The following is an 18,815-nucleotide window of genomic DNA, read 5'->3' as shown; positions in this document are numbered from 1 at the left end:
AAAGGTTTGTAACAGGACTTCATATACATTCAAATAAGGTAGAGACAGTCTCACTGTGTTCACTTTAGTATGACGTGAAATGTGTGCTAATCATTAGTTAATCATGAGCATACACTGCTCACTGCAACAGCAGATTAGGAAAACAAGAAAGAAGTACCTCTTGATCATGACAATTTGCATATTATTGATCAAGAAACTGACCTCACAGTCCATTGTTCATTCAGTGGGCTAAGGTACTGTTTATAAGGTTGGGGAAACGTACAGTCAGCTGAGAATGAAGAAGACACTTGGATGAGTGACAAAACGTTTCTCCCACTGAAAACGCTACGTCCAGATGAACAGAATCGGCTTTTGGGGATTTCATATATCCCTTTTCACCGTTTCACTCCGAGTCAGAGACTAAGTGAAGTGTTTGCAGACAAGTTGGCGTCTTCCATGCAGCTACTGGTGACCACAGCAACCCGCCAGTGACCAAAGCAATCACAGGGTGTCTATTGCAGCACTACATATCACTGTATGTCTCTTTTTGACCTATTTCATGCTAGCAACTGCCAGCAGCCTACAGTAACAACTTACCAACTAGTAATAAAATACACACTTTTCCCATGAACCAATGGTTACCAGGGGCCTACTGACTGATCTCTAAGGATTTATCAAACAATTTTACAGCTATTTCTAAGCCACTTTCAGTTGCTCCCTTGTCAGAGGGTCACCGCAGCTGATAGCTCTATAACCCTGTTACCAGTCACTTTAGTTAGGCTTGTGGTCCTACATGAAACAGCCCTCATTAATGTGATCAGAAACAGACGTGTTTACCTAATTCTTCATGTCAAAATGCCCATTATATTAAGGTGCACAAAAATATCGTTAAAGTAGGCTATTGTGCAACGGCACAAGTGCTGTGTCCTTATCGTCCTGTGGAGGGCAGCAAAAAGCCACAGCGTCTCCGTCGTCATCCAAACAAAGAAGAAGAAGCCGGAGTGCTGACGCGTCTCTCTTCTCCTCTTCTTCTCCATTCACCGACGTGTCAGTCTTCTTCTACCCGGAGCTCAGCAGCAGGCAGAAGGTTCAGTGAGCACTCATGGCTCCCAAAAGCAGCAACAAGCAGCAGTCAGAAGAAGATCTTCTCCTTCAGGATTTCAGCAGAAACTTGTCGGCAAAGTCCACAGCTCTGTTTTACGGAAATGCACTCATCGTTTCTGCCATCCCCATCTGTGAGTACAGCATAGGCTGAGGAAGCTAGCTGGTGCTAACCGCTAATTTAGCTAACACTGAGTGAGTGGAGGATTAAAATTGAGAAACTGTCAATAAAAACGAGGTTTTCAGAGCCGCTACTTTACATATATAAGCTCACGTAATGTTCAGAGATATAACACATAAGCACAGTTAATAATATTGATCGGGAATGCTAACGTGACCTCGTAATAACGCTGTGATACGAAGTGCAGCAACAAATGAATCAAAACACAAAAAGCTTTGGGAGATTTTACTTGAAAAACTCCAGTTTCAGATAATTAGTTTGAGCAGCGTTTTGTGCTTGTTTTTCCTCTCTTTAGGGCTGTTTTGGAGGATCTGGCATATGGACCTGGTCCAGTCTGCAGTTCTGTATGCTGTGATGACTCTGGTCAGCACCTACTTGGTTGCTTTTGCCTACAAGAACGTCAAGTTTGTGCTCAAACACAAGTAAGAGGGACAAATCCACTAAACACCCGTTGCTGCTTGGTTAAATGGGCCTCATATTATACTTTATTCATACCTTTTAACTTCAGTTACATGGGGACAAGAACACAAACATACAAACATATAATCATCAGTCGTTTGAACACAAATAGGGAATCAAACTGTCTCTGTAGAGTTAGAGCTTTTTTAATTCGATCAACTTGATTGACAGATGTGATGTTATTCATTGGGGAAACTTTGAAACGGATTAAGAATCAACAGACTGAGTTCAGAAATGATTTTGTTACTTTTTATTGGAAACTGAATCTACTGGGAGTTGCTGTTGTGTTTTGAATTTGATTAAAGTCTTAATGCTTGTGATCTTCCGCTCATCACACTCCAGGGTCGCACAGAAACGTGAGGATGCTGTTTCAAAGGAGGTAACCAGGAAGTTGTCTGAGGCTGACAACCGCAAGATGTCCCGCAAGGAGAAAGACGAGAGGTAAAACGTAGTGCACACGTAAGCCCAATTCAAATTCAGCAACTACACGCTCTCTACACACTTGCGTTTGCTTATCTGTGTGGAGGGGCCACCAATTTAGGTGGTGTTTCAAACCAAGTGGAAGTAGGTTATATAGAAATCCAACTCTGAGCCTGTACTGATACAGTTTTACGTACCTCATTCAGTGGTGCGACACAGTTTTTTGTCTCTGGGAAAGCTGCAGACTGATGTGAGTATTTCTGGTTTGTGTCAGTAATCTTAAAAGTGAAATTATAAATTATAAACTTTACCAACTTTATCTTTAACTTTTATTTTTTCTGGCAAATGAATTACACAGGCAGAAAGTCTTTATAACTGTAATGAATGTGTGAAAGCAGCAGTCAGCCTTTGTGGTGAGAATGGGACAGATCACTAATACGTGAGCTTACAGGTTTACAGTATTTTAGTCTGTATTATATTCATAATAGTTACACCATAATCTCATGTCAACATACCACAGCAACACCCTCTTCTGCCAGCGTTAGGTGCTAAACTCAGGTGCAGTTTCTTCTGGTCGCGTTAATGACCCATTTATCTTCACTGGTCTCGCCCTTGTGAACGTCACCGTACATCAAAAGTCAAAAGTATGATGATAAATCAGTACTGAGGATCAGAGAGTCCGAGATTATATAGAGGGAGATGTTCCAACATTGTGAAAAGAAGACACGTTCTGGGAAAAGGTTTTGTCTGAGTGGCGACTCTTCAGGAGAATACAGCAGGGCGTTCTCACACCCTCAGCGCTGGTATAAATGCTGATGGAGCTGTGGCATTGTCGCTGTTTGCATTTAAGTGGACCAACCCAGTGAGCACAAATTGAGTATAAATCTATGTTTGACATCAACCACCTTGTTTCTGTTCACACACCGTCTCTAACAAAGTCTGCGTTAACCTGGTACACGTAGACAACAAGGACGACATTTGGTTTTTATCTCCTGTCCAGAATTCTGTGGAAGAAGAACGAGGTCGCCGACTACGAGGCCACCACCTTCTCCATCTTCTACAACAACACACTCTTCCTGGTTCTCGTCATCGTCGCCTCTTTCTTCCTGCTCAAGAACTTCAACCCCACCGTGTATCCTTTCACGTCTGTATGTGGCGGTATTTAGTTCACAAGTATATTTAAGTTGAAAATGTATGACAGGTTTTGTTGTAGCAGATTTATCCTTTTAACACATCTTAACAGATTAATAGAAAACCGATTATTTCAGGCTATGATAATCTTACAATATTTAGTTGACTAAAAGAAATTTGATGTTTAAATTATGACTAAAACTAAAGAAAACTCCCTGTCAAAAGTAACACTGTATGCTTCATATCTGCAAACTTTTCTTACCAGTGTTTACCTTAACCCACCTTTTCCCAGCAACTATATTCTGTCCATCAGTGCCTCTTCAGGACTCATTGCTTTGCTTTCCACTGGCTCAAAGTAAAGGAAGAAAGGGTGGGGGTTGGGTTGGAGGGTAGGAAATGGGCTAAAGAAGTGTACACTCATGTTAGGAACAGGGTTTACAAGCGGAATATGACATTTCATCTTCATGAAAGTCGTGATCAAATTATCTCCAGAGTTGTTTCTACAGATCTGTCTTCTGTTGTTTTTGTAACAAATAAAGCAAGTCTGTTTACTTGTCATCTGTGTCATTTGATTTGTGTGTTGTTCAGTCTGCTTTTTTTACAGCTTAGACACCATTTCCATTGGCAATGCTTTTATTTCTAATCACACTTTCACATAGAGTATTTACAGAGAAACTACTGATCAGGAGGGGAAACAATACAATGACACAACAAGAACCGAAGTCAATGTCTCTCAAGTGTTTTTCATCCACCCAACAACACGTAGAATCAGTGACCTCTGAGTTTTCAGATCTGATTATCAGATAGGACTCAAACCAAAACCAGAAACCTTGGGTAGCAGTTGATGTGGCACATTACAGGATTTCAACAAGCTGAAAAACAGCCACAGATGACTTGCTTGTTGCATTTTAGAGTTGTTTCTAAGTCTGTAAGAAATTGAGAAAACCACGAAGACAAGTCACTGTTCTCTCGGACAACAAGAAGGTTAATGTCCTTCTTGCATTACTTTTCCTAATATCTGTAGGACTGTTGCACTGCTTGTTCCCGAAATTTGTGGAGCTGATAATATGTAGGTTTTGCATTCCTCTGAAAGCGAGTCCCATTTACAGAGAAGCTACCAGTTTAAAGAATCAGCTCCACTGTTCGGTGATATAACGCTCCCGGGAAATTAAGGAGCACGATGGAGCTCAGTAAGCGCATCATTCAATATAGAATATTAACAATTTAAAGACAACATTTTCCTTTTTTGTAGCTACGCTGTCGGTGTGTGCTTGATGCTTACAACTTTCTATTAAAGTGACACAGGAGACAAATAATATCATCTGCATACATTTGTTTTAAAATCTTACATATCTTGTAGGCCAGAAGCCAAACGCCATTTACCAACTTGTAGTGAAAGACATCCCTGAATTTATTCCTGTCGAAGGAATTCAAGGCACTCTGCCAGGTGGCCACAGTCCAACAGTGACTGACTCAAACTGATGGGAAAGCTGTTGACTTGCACACAAACTTAAACGTTTACCTTTGTGTCTCAGTGGCACGTGTTTGCCACCAAAAGCTACAAATAAGTGAACAAAGCAAATATAGATTCTGCGTAGGAAAAGATGGTGCTGTGTCCACATAGAGAATAAGAAATAAGCAAAATATGATGTTTTTTCTTGATTTCATTTTGGATCCAACTCTAGTTTTCCTCCAAGGCCAGACTTCTTAAATAAGCTGTGAGCCAAAGAGATTTTAGTGTTTCATCCCAAAACAGGTAACAGCGTGCTCTGGATAACTGTAGGCGCTTGTAATCTAATGAGATTTCCCTTGATTGATCCATACATAGGTGGTATTTGTGGTGCAAGTCAACAGATGCACACCAAGGACAAGAAAGTGACTCAGTCGGAACCTGGCCAACATTTCTGCTGATCTCAGAGATGGCTTGTTTTCCACATGAAAGAGAACAAAAATAATGCGTCAAGGTGACAGCCATGAAATCCGAAGGGTCGATCCACGTTCAAGTCCTTTAAGAAACCTTTAATCACATTTGTCACGTCTCATTAGAGAAGCTCACTTTTAGAACGATTCTCTTATTGACGCAGAATCCAAAAGAGAAATACAAATTTAAACCTTAATCCTTATAAATAGTTCTGACTTTCTTTGTCTTTGAGGAGACAAAAGTACATTTTTGTCTGGTTGGAAGGAGCAGGACGGGCTGGAGAGCGGCCTAAACGTTGCAACTGATGCAGCGATACTGCAGAGGAGCAGAAAAGTGACTCTATTTACAGGTCTGCTATGTGTGAGCCATACACTGCGGTGAAGTCCTCGTCTGCACGAGAGGCTCCTCGATGTGTTTCTCCTTATGTTACACTGTATTTCTTAACATCGTATGTACATTTAGCATCGTCAAACAAAAGCAGTATTTCAAAATGTCAAAATAAAGTTCATATATATTAACTACTCTAGAATAAATACTGTAATCTTTACCACATCCCAAACACCTTGAGTCTGTGCCCCATTGTGCCATTTAAACAAGCAGTCGCTCTAAACATGACAAGACCAGAGGCGAGTTTATCTTTTATTTCATAGATTCATCGTAAGCTTAAGTCCAAAATCCTCAAGGTTTGCTGGAGCGATCTAGCGATGCAGGTTCAGTTCACAGGCAGAAAAGCAGTCCGCTTTATTTCTCTTCTGTGGGATTCTTCAGCAGTTCCTCAGAGGGAACACACGGGGGCGACATGCTTCACTCTCTCCTCAAACAGAGTCCAATATGTACTAGTACTCAAAGTCCCGCAGTACTCTGTCACACCTGGGGGGCTGGGGGGACAAGCTTGCAGGATTTTTTGATCAAATCCTCTTCTAGTCTTTAATTATGTGCTTTGTCGAAAAGAAGAAAGAGGCACACTATAGCAGGGAAACATGCATCTGGTGGTAAATACGCTCACGATTTGCAGCCTTTATAATCCACTGAATACTTAACTATTCTAAATACGGGACAGAATATACTTGGTAGGTATTTGAAAGCTAATTCGGGCTAATAGGGATCGGGTCTGTTGAGGCTTCATTCATGTTAATAAAACTGTATTATGCGCAAGTCACCTGGTTGCTGCTTACCTCCAACACAGGAGGTTGGAGTTTTACACTCTTATGGTAATTCTGTGTGTTGCTCTGCATAGCGATTTAATGAAAGCACTGAGTGGGGTGGGGGCGGGTGGGGTTCAGAATACAACTGTCCACTTTCCTGAGATACCTCTGATTTCTTGCATTCATGTATTCAGCTGTGGTACAGTGGTACTCATAAATAAAATATGGGCTCAATATGAATTTTGTGCTCAAATTATGTTACTTGTGAGTGGAGGTCTTGGCTTTCAATGGGTGGGCTCGAGACCTGAAGGCCTGAGCCCAATAAATAAGTAACACAGGCGTCTCATTTAGCAGCTACTGTCAAGGTGCCCTTCGGGAAGGCACTTTAAATACGCCCGCTTTGCTTCTTTTGGTTTATCTGCTAACTGGATGTGAGTGTAAAGTTGAATATATTTTCAAAACGAGGCGCTGCAGTCGTAGTTTCATGCAATTTTAATCCAAATATCAGGTCAGTTGTATATCTATCCCTGGATGGAGCTGAGCTGGGATGTGGTGGGATCTCAAATATAAGCCTGAATCTAAACTTTTACATGTTCTACTCTAAGATCTGCATAGTTCTACCTGCACGTGGCAACACTTTGATTTGGGAGGAGCACAAAGTTTAGAACTACTGAAGTGGATCGTGTTTTGTGTTTCAGGCTGCAAAAAGCTGAGTTTCTCAAGCATGACGTGGCTGAGCTGGGCACCTGAGATGAGCCTGGTAGAGCTGATCTGATCAGGACAAGGCTCAAACAGACAAAGGTACAGTATGCAACGCTGAACTTAGCAAGGCCGTCTGTTCCAGGCTGAGGCGGGCTGGAGCTGAGTGGGGCCCGAGGAGAGAACCATGGACATGAACACTGAATGGAGGGTCCAAGGTAGCAGTATGGTTAGGTAGGTAGGTACAGCTGACCTCTTGGAAGTCCAACTGCCTGGTCTAAGAGCGGTAGTCCTTCTTACTGTACGGTCTGTTGCCTAGGATGTGGTCGATCTCTGACACCACATGGGAGGTCATCTTGGGAAGGACCTAAGAAAGAAAGAGATGTGCTGAGTAAGCCTGAGAGGAGCGAAGGAAGGAAGACATGCAGAATAATGTGAAGAAAGTCTGAAGTCATTATAGGTACAGACTTGGGACAACTTGATCTAGAAATCATTATAAGTGGAAGACAGCAGAGGATGCAGGTGAAGAAACAGAGGTAACAGCAATGTGTGTCTGCTTTTTCTGACCTGTATGGCCCCGAGGTTTTCAGTGAGCTGCTCAGGATTGGATGTTCCCAGAAGGACCGAACTCACCCCTTCATTTCTTAGACACCAAGCTGCAGAAAAGCAGAAGATACTCAGTCAGTGACTATTCAACGGCACACATCTTATTATGACTTTCTGATTATTGTCTTTAAACAAACCAGAGGTTCCAGCACTCTTGCATATAACCTGGACATCTACTTATCAAATGGGGAGTGCACAACACACCCAGCTATTTGAACATCCACAGGGATGCAGTGCAAGCACAAGTGCATCAGAAAAGTTTTGCGTTGGTGTGTAGACTGGAAGCTGGAGGAAATATCAAACACGAAAGACAACAAATACCCAACGAAGGTGATGAAAAATGTGCCCGTCTTACATAAACCAGCTCCTGTCTGACAGGTCTGTGCATTTATGGTTTAAAAGCTTTGCTTTAAGCTGCTTCTGCTGTATTTGCTATAAGACAGGGAAGTCTTACCCACAGCCAGCTGAGGCAGGGTACATCCCAGCTTCTCTGCGATGTGGTTGAGCTCCTTCAGCTTGGCTTGTTGCTTCCTTCCATCCTCACTTATTATTTTCTCCTTCAACCACTGATAGGACTGACAGCACAGAGAAGACACAGACTGAATGAGTGAAGAGATGCAGGGTGTAGCCGGAGAGCCTGGAGACTCCAGAGCTGATGTATTATTAATAATTTATTGACACACAGAGATGTAGTCACAGTGCTACAGACTTGCCTTAATTTCATCATTTATTTAATTAATCAAAGTCAACTGGTATTGATCTGTTTGTTCAACTCAAGTCAGGGACACAGACACACTCAAAGATGCAAAACATGAGCTTGGAAAAATAAAGCATGACTATATTTAACTTTAGGGTGAAGATGCAAGCGGAAACAACTTTGTCTGGTTACATCTAAACCGAAAACATCACACATGCACGTCCTTAAGTTTCAGCATGTCCAAATCAAACCTCCATAAACCCTCCCCAGATCTCATCTCTCTCACGTCTTAGATATCGACACCACCTGAAGTGCGCAAGTCATGAATCACTGCTTTAAATCTGATTCTCACTGTCGCCTTGTTTTGACGAACCCTCACGCTTACCTTCATGGAGGCCCTGGATGACTCAGGAATGCCATTTTCATATTTTCCTGTGATGATGCCGCATGCCAGCGGTGACCACGTCATCGCGCCGACTCCTGTAACCATGGACACAGCAGGAGAGTTGAAGAGGAGTTTTAGTGAGATGAAATGTGTGAGAAGAGCGTCAGAAAAAGTGAAAACGTGAGAGGGTGATTAAAGCGCAGTGGAAATGAGCAACAGAGAAGGAGAGCAACTTGGTCAGAAAGGTTGTTGGATGGAGTGGATAGGGAAGTGACACAAGGATGCATGTGACTGATCAAGCTGTTGTCATACACTTGCCTATCTTATGGTAGAGTTCGGGCAGTTGCACTTCTACTTTCTCCCTCTGGAAAAGATGATACTCGGCCTGCTCGCACACTGGCGGGATCAGATTAAACTGTCTCGCCACAGAGTAAGCCTCCTAGAGATAAAGACAGAGAAAAGATGCTCATCACGATGTTTCATGTGGATTTACTTTTATATATTGTTCAAAAGATTGTTATTTTATAGCTATATAGTAGGGGTGCAACGATATTCGTATCGATATTGAACCGTTCGATACAGTGCTTTCGGTTCGGTACGCATATGTATCGAACAATACAACATTTGTAATTTATTTTATCAATTTTCCTTCTGACGATGCTGTCTGTGTTGAGCGCTCAGTGAATCTGCGTTCGACTACTCCGCCTAGGCTGCACTGTCCAGCGCAGATCCACTGAGCGCTCAACACAGACAGCATAGTCAGAAGGAAGAGCGCAGGGCACCTCCCCCACCCTCATTCAGTTCTGGCGTTTGGAATTATTTTGGTTTTCATGTGACGTATGACCCTGAAGGTAAGCGAGTCATGGACTAAAGTAAAACAGTATGTTGAATGTGCCATGCAATGCTCAATTACATTGGTGTGAACTAGTGTGCTAGCGCAGTTAGCTCGTTAACGTGTTGGCCGTCTAGCCCCATGCACGGAGCGATCGGCGGTAGCTCGTTAACGGAGATTTGCCGTGTTGTGGCGTTAAGGTCATTTCAACGAGATTAACCTGAAAGCACTAGTGGGAACACAACGAATATGACTGCACATTTACGCCGACATCATCCTAGTGCAAAGACAAGTGGAAGCAGACAAAAAAAAGCAAGCATGCTACTAACTTTAGCCGAGTCATTTAGACAGCTGTTAGCACATGATTCTCCTTATGCTGCTGAGAATATAGCCCAGAAGAAGCGGATAGTATAGCTTTTATTTTGGAAAGAGACATTTCTCTGTAATAAACTCTCTTTTCCAAAGATGAGTGATTCCTCAATCAGATACAGGGCTCGCAATATCGCTAGCCCGACGTCCCGGAGCTAGCGATTTTTTCAGTCCGGCTACCAAAATCTATCTCTTCCCTGCCCGTCGGGCTATTGTAGGAAAAATATATGTCAATGCTTTTGCATTCTTTCGGAAATGTAGCTGGGTAATTATGTCATTGGCATCGGTGAGCCACTGTCAATATGTGACATATTGAAGTCGCGTTCGAATTTGCGCTTGTTTTTTTGCTTTCACTTTGCAATCGTGCGAACTGTGTATAGAGAGCGACAGCACTGATCTGTGAGTGATGATAATTTGTGCACCAATTCCTCTGACATCGTCTTATTAATCGTTAGCTTACTATGCAAACATGACAAGTGAAATCTCCCGCAGCTTAAACATGTGAGAGGTTGATCGCGCAGAGAATCGCTGAGCTTATGTGAGTGCGTGTGTAAAAGCAGCAGGATTTATATTTGACTACGATGACCTGGATGACTGAGAACCTTCACAGACAGATATATATTTTAGTTCTGCTGAGCCAAATAAGACAGGTCAGGGTGAAGAAGTGACAGCCAAAGAAAAGCTTACCACAAAACGGAGAAGTTATGACAAATCAGACTATAAGGCAAAAAGAAAGTGCAGCTTTATGGTTTCATGGACAAAAGAATTTCTGTGGCTGCAATATGACGAGCTAAATAACCAGGGCTGCACATAAGTGGTCCGCAGGTGCGCATTCGCTGTCAAAATAAAAAACACGCACAAGGGTTAGGGTTAAATTTAAAAACTGTACTTTTGAGTTAAAATATATATTTATAATTTTAATAAATGACAAATTAAAAATGCATGAACATTTTTTTGTATCGAAAAAATATCAAACCGTGACACCAAAGTATCGAACCGAACCGTGAATTTTGTGTATCGTTGCACCCCTACTATATAGCTATTTGGTACGTAAGCACAGAGGTTTGGGATAAACTCGGGGAAGAAATGAGAGAGGGAGGGGTTGTTAATCAGCTTGTGGGAGCGTGGCACAAATTCAAATGCATGCCTCTCAGTAAGTCAGCAAATCAATATTTCATATCACAACTCGGAGGCACCATGTTCAAATTTCCTTATCTATTTTCTCCACGGATCCTTTAAAGGCAAATGCCAGAGGAGTCACACACACACACACACCTACTCGGAGAAAAACAGCGCCATTGTTGCTTCTTTAAATACCCTTTAATTTAGTGGGTTTCCTGCTGTGCAACACATGTCAGGATGAGAGCACAGTCGAAGTGGGAGTGTATTCTGTGTGATGCACGGATAATATCACTGCCATCACTCAACTTACAAATTACCAGTTGCCCTTCTGCGCTGCAACCCATGACATGTGCCTCCAGACTGTGTGCGCGTCCATGCATGTAACTGCGTGCGCATGCTGTACTGCTGAGAATCAAAGCCACCTTCATTAGCGATGCTATCTAAATTACACAGTGTTCATCTGGGCCCGTTGTTCTGCTTCTTTTTCACAGCCAGAGAGGGAGAATGTCAACACATTGCAGTGTGCTTAGAGGGAGGAGGAGGGTGATAAAGAGACCAAGAGAGATAAGAGGGGATGGATGCTACGTCCTTGAGTGTCACTTCAGGCATGTGTTCACTTCATAACTCTCTGCCTCATGTATATATTCATTAATGCACCAGTGGTTGAAACAGGAAGTGGATTATCTCTGACAGGAAAACAAAACAAAAGCCAGAAGAAGCCGCTGTGCCTGTGCCACTTACTGAAAAAGCCTCTTTTCACTCTCAGTCTTTTACAGTCACTACTTTCTCCCCCCGACTTCCCTCCAATTATCAGCTCTGTAATTACTCATTCATTTTCAATACTGTGAATATGCTGGTCACTGGAAAGGCACATCTGCATTGGCTTGACTGTTCACGCCAGATACTATATCCACCATTTATATACAATCTGTAGTCGGTTACCAAATGTGTAAAGGAAACATTTATTTGGACGTTTTCATTCTTCTTCATTTCTTATACTCAAAGCTGTTTGCTGCTTACCATGATCTCCATGGCCGTCCACCGAGACGTCCCCCAGTACATGGCCATGCCTTGGTTTATCACATAGGTCATGGCTCGAACAATCTCTGCGGATAAATGCAGTTATGACAGGTATCAGTCAGCTGGATCGACAGTGAACAAATTGTGCGTGTTTACGTCACCGTTTGCATTTCGGTGTTGCTCGCTGAGAAGCATCATCAGTAATATTTATAGATGCTTGTGATTTCTAGTGAGAGACGAGTGCAAGAGTACAAAGACACTATTTTGTAATTTTGCCACTTTATTGCACTGCTAGTGGATTTTAAATAAAACAATCCAAGACTGCACTTCATAATTCATCCTGCTGCTTCTATCAGCAGTCATATCACCAGTAAATACTAAATAAATAAATAAATAATCACCCGGTTCTATTGTAAGTCACACACGCCCTAGTTATAACATTTCCTCTACCATGTTTGACAGATGATGTGGTTTTCTTCAGTTTATTAACTTTTTCTTTTTCTTCCCATCCTTCTGGAAAAAGTTCATCTTGGTTTCATCTGCCCAAATACTTTTGTTATTTCCGGAGCTGTTCAGACTCTTTTAGATGTTTGCTGGCAAAGTCTAAACTGGGCTTCTTTTAAGTGATTGCATCCTCATGAAGGCCTATTGTGATTGTAGAATTGGAGACTAGCAAGTGATATCAAGCTACCAACACTTGCAAACAACTCCAGATCTTTACTCTACCTGATTTGTCATGAAATAAGAAGAGAACGGGCCACATCCGGCCATGTCCAATTACTTTTGAGCCTCTGGAAATGAAGGACAATGTATAAAAATGGCTGTAATTCCGAAAAGGTTAATTGGGATACTTTTGTCAAATCAGTTGATTTAAAGCTTAAAGTCTGCACTGGTTTAAACCCACTGTGGTGGTTTACATTACAAAAATCATTGTTCAGTTACATTAAGCCCTCGCTGCATATAGGTTGGAGATAATGTTGCAGATGAAAAGAGAGGAGGCGGAGCTGGAGGCAGATGGAAAGATGGATTATTAGGACTCAACGCATCACAGAGACGCAACTTGGATCAGAGAGTTCAGGGAAAAAGTAGAGAGGTGAGACTGTGCTGGCTTGGACTTATGCAGAGAAGAGGTTTGGTAAATATTAAAACAAGGACTAACACAGAGCTGCAGAACAAGCGGATCAAAGTAAAGACAAAGAAAACTATGATGTGGTCGTGGCTCGCAGGTGGGTGGTGTAAATGAGGAAGAAGCAGAGGACAGATCTAAACTATGGTGACCCCTAAGATTCAGCCACATACAGTGCTGTAAAACCAGAATAACACAGCAGATGGACAGGGACATGTCAAACATTTTCTCAACAGAATATGACGATAACATAGTCAGAACATTATCAGAGGATTGATGCGAAACACCTAGAGCTTGGCAAAAATATTTTTAGCCAGCAATAGCCGAGCTACATGAAAAGACAATGCCAGAAAAGTTGATGAATAAAAGATTGAAGACTAAAACCAGTCAAAAACTAAAAGACTAAGAAAATAAAAAGGCAACATTTGAGAGAAACGGCCTTGAAAGAAGCTTCTTCTTCACGTTGTTCCAGTTTCTGTCATGACCTAATCGAAAATAAATAAATAAATATATTAAACCCTCACAAGGCCGCCCGCCTCCTCAAGTCTTTCTTACCTGTTGACGGCTCATCACCCCTCCTTGACGACTCCGGGGACAAACTAACAAGCTCACATACTAAAGCCCTTCTGATCACATTCAAGCTACTGCATTTTTAATGGTGCAATTAGCTCCAACGCTGCTGACTGTGAGAGCCAACGGCAGTCGGGGCCAACAAAAACTGAGATTAGGACTGTCATTAAGGTTGTTCATCATCGCCCTGTGCTCACTCCAATTATAGTGCAATCGTTCACTGTGGCAGGACTCTTGTTTTTCACTCTGCACAACCGATACTTGGCAAGATAACTGATTATGCGGGGCGAGAAAGTTTAAGAACTCCCAGAGAGAAAAGAAAAAACGAGGCTAGTAAAGATGGCGCGTTAGTAGAAGTCAACATGCACCAAAAGTATATAATCAAGACAAACCAAGACGACTTGTAATGAAGGTTTTTGTTTTTCCCTGCACTGAGTAATAATTAACCTGAAGCACAGACGTCTTACTCAATAGTATGCTGCCAGGGGAAATAACACAGGATTAAGACAAGACAACAATTCGCTTTCTTTCCTTTCGTTTGTTATTGTTGTCTTCCTCTCTTCGCCCTTCCCTCCTGTCGTCCTTGCTCTGTATTTACGTAGCATCATGCTGCGTTCATATTTAAATGCAACCTGCATCTATTTCGGGGCGGCATAGCACAACAGAGAGCAAAACAAGTCTGGGGAAGCATGAAAAACAAGAAAGCGTGCATCAACAAGCATGAAAAACATCTAAAAGCTGAAGGAATTAAATAAGAAGAGAACAGTGAGGGCACCAGGCAAAAGAAAATAAATGTGTACAGGAGCAGATCCTAAACAGCTACAAGATAAAGGAATAGACAAGCTTAAGCACAAAAGAACCGTGTGTGTGTGTGTGCGTGTGTGTGTGTGTGTGTGTTCTAAAAGAAGAAGCCGAGCACAGTGAAGAAACATGCGCAGTGAAACAGAGAGCAGAGGAGAGAGGCAGACACCGCAACACAGAAATTAAATCAGATTAATTCAATATATATTTGATAATTACCTGAATAAAATACTTTGTTTTTTTTAGTGTGCAATGTCTTTTTTTTTTTTCAAATTCATCTTTACACTTACTTCTACATAAATTCATTTATAGCCAATTATTAGCATTCACTGAGATATTTAGCGGGGCAGCTTGGGTTACTGCCTGCATAGGGATCGTTAATTTTGTGAGAAAGATGCCCTATAAGTTACTTTTGACCACTCCCCTTTCATAACAGGTTACCACACCGGGTAGCTCTGCATGTTTGATTTTGCAGTTCTTGAGCTGGACGTCCCTCCTGATCCAACCCCAAAGGGGATTTGTGTCTCCAGCAGGACCTGACTAGTGTAAACCACACTATTGCTATTACAAGCTCACTTATGCAATGTTTAAAGAGCATTTTGCTTTAATACTGTTAAATGAACTGTCATTCATGTCAGTGTCACACAGATTTGTACTGGAATATTACAGTTCATATAAAAGAAAGCAGCTCTACCGACTGCTTAGAAGCACTAATTAAAAAGCTACTGAAAGAAACCACTGTTAAGAGGCTCTACCTCAGTAAGCAATAGTACCCAATCAATTTATAATGATTAATGAGGAACCACTGGACTACTAATATGTATGTTAATAAGAAACTTCTTGATAATGAATTATGCAGAACTGCCTGCCTCACTTTAGCGATACTAAAGAACAGATTTTCCAAGAGTAAAACTAGTCTTACATTTCTAGTTCAATATAATAGAAATAATAAGTAGCTCTAACACCACTAGGTAAATATGTTCTTTATCAGAGACACTGTACAAACACTCGTGATAAATGAATACAGTGTTTCAGATTAGACAAGATATTCTGAGGTTTTCCTGAATTTGTCTTGCAAACAGAAAATAGCTTTCTGCACACTGGATTTCATCGACAGCTTCTCTATAGTCAAAAATCACAATTATTTTTGAAAAGACATAATTACTCACAAATACTTGATTATTTTTATATACAGTTCTCAGCTGTGATACTGGTAAGCTAACACATTTTTCTGCAAGTGTAAATACATGATTCTGTGGAGCAACTACGCAACTATTTCATGAATCTTACAAACGATCACAATAACAGCAAAAGTTCCATTTGCTGAAAGTCAGACACTGTGAACCAGCTGATTTGATTAGTTTCATAACTGGATGTTGTTGGAAATCTTGATACACTGACTCACCCTCCATGGGAGTATTGCTATCTGGGCGATTAGCAAAAACTACGTCCACATACTCCAGCTGCATCCTTTGTAGAGAGCCTTTCAGACCTGACACACACACACGAGGGCAAAGGACACTCAAAGGTTAATGAACTGAAAGACTTTTACCTTATAACATGTTACTGTGATGTCATTTTAAACAATTTCACTCTTTAAGAAAAAAGTTTGTCATCTTTGGAGATGTTAAATTTGCATGTCTCACCTTCAATAATGTGTTTCCTTGACAACCCTCTCTCTGTCTCTGCTCTGATCGAATAAAACACATACATATCACATCAATCATAAACTGCACTTAATTAAATTAACTTAATTAAAAAACAGCTTCACTTCTTTTTTATCTTAAAAAACTGAATAAGATATTTTTTCTAAAAGTTCCAGAAATTGTGGGAATTCAAACTGGTTTTACTTTGCAGACTTAAAGTCAATTTAAGTTACTTTTGAACCCCGCTGGGCGACCAAAAAACACGAGCTCCAAATGTACATTTCAGGCTCTTTAAAGTAAATAGGTCAGCGCACGCTCAGCTGTTCAGCATCATTATGCATCCAGACTCTGCAGGAGAGAGACGTAGCACAGACTCTGCGTTTGGAGGAAATGCTTGAAAACTAGAGAATAACCTCTTCCTTATCACAAGACCCAGTTGGGCAGCCTCTGGCTTGGAGCTTGACAGACTTTCTCTTTCTTTTCTGTGTGTGTGTGTGTGTTTTGGATGTGTGTGCTATAAAGTAGATTTCTTTATCGCCTCTCCTCTCTCTCTCTGCAGTCTCAGAAGAAGGTTCTCCCATTGGTTGTTACTTTACGTGACATGTTGCCATTCAGGTTGTTAACGGAGATTAATGGACACACGAAAACACGAGGAAACTTTCTTTGGTGCAGAGAGGCAAAAGTTTGAATGCTTTGAAAGACATTAAGGATATAAAATGATAAATGTAGCAGAGACAAAAGGAGAAAATATTGTCTTTTGTATGATATTGAGTGACTTAACTAAAATACATGCTTTATTGTTATTTATCTGAACAAAGTTAGGTGGTTAGGTGGGTTTTTTGTATGAGTTTTGTGAATATTTTATTTCTGTGACCCAGAAAAAAATCGTTTCACGTTTGCAAATTTACCCCAAGATCCTCGAGGTATCTTCAAATACTGCTATCTTTCTGTCAGATGGTCCCTGTTTTGCTTGTATTGCAAGCGCAGATGCACAAGGACATATTTTTATTTTATTTGTATTTTATTTCTGTTGTAACACAGGAAAAGGAAGAAGAAGAAGACGGATACCAACCTTCGTGTAAACAATGCAGGATTTAAAAAGAGCTTTGCAAATGTTTCACATGAAAGAAGTGCAATGCAAGGGTTTTTTTTGCAAACAGATAATACATTACTGAGAATTTGTGAGCAACACAACCTAAAAAAATATTACAGTTCATATCATGGAAGTGAAGAGTTTGCAGGGTTTCTTACTTACTTTCCTCCCCAGTACAGTTTAGTTGTAATGACCAAGCTGGATCTCCTAGAAAGCAAAGAGAAAGCGGGATAAGGCAAATTTAGTGCAATGTGCTGTATTGTAATAATGTGACGTTTCTTCCTGTTAAAAGGGAGTTTTTCCTTCCCATTTGACCAGTGCTTGTTCATAGGGGTCATCTGATTGTTGGGGTTTTCTCTGTATTATAAAAAAGACTAATTACATTGCAGCTTTCCTCATTACTATGTCTGTTACAGCTATTTTCCCATTTTTAATTCATCCCTCCTTGCTAAGTTGTTTATTCAAAAGCACAGTCTTGTTGTTCCTCAATGTTTAGTCACACTGTCGGACTAATGAGCTATCCACGCAACAGGTGGGAAAATGCTACGCCCGTCTTGCTTAAGAGTTTTGATGACATCCTTGTCATTTCACATCTGGCGCTGTGTGAAATCATTAAACTCTACAGCATCTCACATGGCAGCAAAAGCAAACACGATTTCTGGTTTCACTGCATTAGAGTTGCAAATTAAATGCAGGAGCTGTGAGAGTGTTTGCAGACTTTAGTCACATGGGACAAATCAATAAATGCCCTGCAGCTCTTTATAATTATTATTCAGTGCTACCGGCACTGAATTCTCAACATATGACCAAGAAGTGTAAAGTAGAGCGCTTGTTCTTTCCATTTGTCATGACAGCACTCACAGACTGGTGTAGGCAGCTCAGTGCATGACACTGATCTGCCTAATCCACCTAATGATTAGCAAATACATGTTTCCATAGCTTCATTTAATAGAGTGGCAAGCGTTATTGTTGCATGGAGACTCCATCACTTATCACATGCTGTTGTTCTAAAACAAATTCAGTTAAGGTTATGGCTTCATATCAAACACGTCAGGCGGTGATCCCACAGTATCGCATCACTATGATCTGAAAATGCGACTTTTTGTGCAGCTTCTTTTGCACTCAGACATATAAATGTGCAATATTTGAGCTTCCTTTGATGTTACTGTAACTCCTCTTCTCCCCGTCTCCTACAGAGCCGATCAATAATAAAAAAATGAGCATGTTTAAATAAGTCCATAAAAAGAATATTTAAATTTGTGGAAAAAATGCCTGCAGGCAGACTTTCATGTGGAAGCTATTTCGCGCTGCTGTATTGTGTCTGTATTGTCCATGAACTAGACATTTAACTTCATTTAATAAAAGAAAAACAAAACTATGATGATAAGGCAGGAATTAATACTAATAAAAGTTATTTTTTCCTTTTTTTCCTTTGAGACAAAACACAATTCCTCACTGTAAAAGAAAAAAGAAAAAACAAAACACAGTTTCATGCATCTTTCATCTGCAACA

At 40.9% G+C, this 18,815-nt stretch overlaps 2 protein-coding genes across 4 annotated transcripts in view; one reads left to right on the top strand and one right to left on the bottom strand.

The window, feature by feature from the left end:
* The first annotated feature begins 902 nt into the window (after positions 1 to 902).
* ssr3 (signal sequence receptor, gamma) lies at positions 903 to 3,829 on the top strand. The gene is made up of 5 exons (XM_026191256.2): positions 903 to 1,214; positions 1,557 to 1,683; positions 2,063 to 2,161; positions 3,141 to 3,272; positions 3,564 to 3,829. Exons 1-5 carry the CDS (start codon positions 1,082 to 1,084, stop codon positions 3,628 to 3,630), a joined length of 558 nt encoding a protein of 185 aa, XP_026047041.1. The 5' UTR covers positions 903 to 1,081; the 3' UTR covers positions 3,631 to 3,829.
* The window catches only part of kcnab1a (potassium voltage-gated channel subfamily A regulatory beta subunit 1a), a 134,828-nt gene continuing 119,575 nt past the window's right edge, over positions 3,563 to 18,815 (bottom strand). For all 3 annotated transcript variants that reach the window (XM_080288532.1, XM_026191253.2, XM_026191254.2), the window contains exons 6-14: positions 17,466 to 17,510; positions 16,211 to 16,254; positions 15,970 to 16,056; positions 12,068 to 12,153; positions 9,043 to 9,163; positions 8,725 to 8,819; positions 8,097 to 8,217; positions 7,604 to 7,692; positions 3,563 to 7,403 (exon numbers count right to left, since the gene is read on the bottom strand). In XM_080288532.1, the coding sequence (XP_080144658.1) occupies positions 7,314 to 7,403; positions 7,604 to 7,692; positions 8,097 to 8,217; positions 8,725 to 8,819; positions 9,043 to 9,163; positions 12,068 to 12,153; positions 15,970 to 16,056; positions 16,211 to 16,254; positions 17,466 to 17,510 (778 nt within the window). In that variant the 3' untranslated portion in view covers positions 3,563 to 7,313. The remainder of the gene's footprint in view (positions 7,404 to 7,603; positions 7,693 to 8,096; positions 8,218 to 8,724; positions 8,820 to 9,042; positions 9,164 to 12,067; positions 12,154 to 15,969; positions 16,057 to 16,210; positions 16,255 to 17,465; positions 17,511 to 18,815) is intronic.

The sequence above is a fragment of the Astatotilapia calliptera genome, chromosome 14, assembly GCF_964374335.1.
Source record: "Astatotilapia calliptera chromosome 14, fAstCal68.1, whole genome shotgun sequence".
NCBI lineage: Eukaryota > Metazoa > Chordata > Actinopteri > Cichliformes > Cichlidae > Astatotilapia > Astatotilapia calliptera.
Note: the sequence above shows the minus strand (reverse complement) of the source record. Positions and strands in the feature narration are given on the sequence as shown.

Excerpts from the sequence above, each read along its gene's own strand:
- ssr3 (XM_026191256.2), top strand. The coding sequence starts at position 1,082 with ATGGCTCCCAAAAGCAGCAACAAGCAGCAGTCAGAAGAAGATCTTCTC. Across the intron at positions 1,684-2,062 it reads AAGTTTGTGCTCAAACACAA|GGTCGCACAGAAACGTGAGG; the intron begins GTAAGAGGGACA and ends ATCACACTCCAG. Across the intron at positions 3,273-3,563 it reads AAGAACTTCAACCCCACCGT|CAACTATATTCTGTCCATCA; the intron begins GTATCCTTTCAC and ends ACCTTTTCCCAG.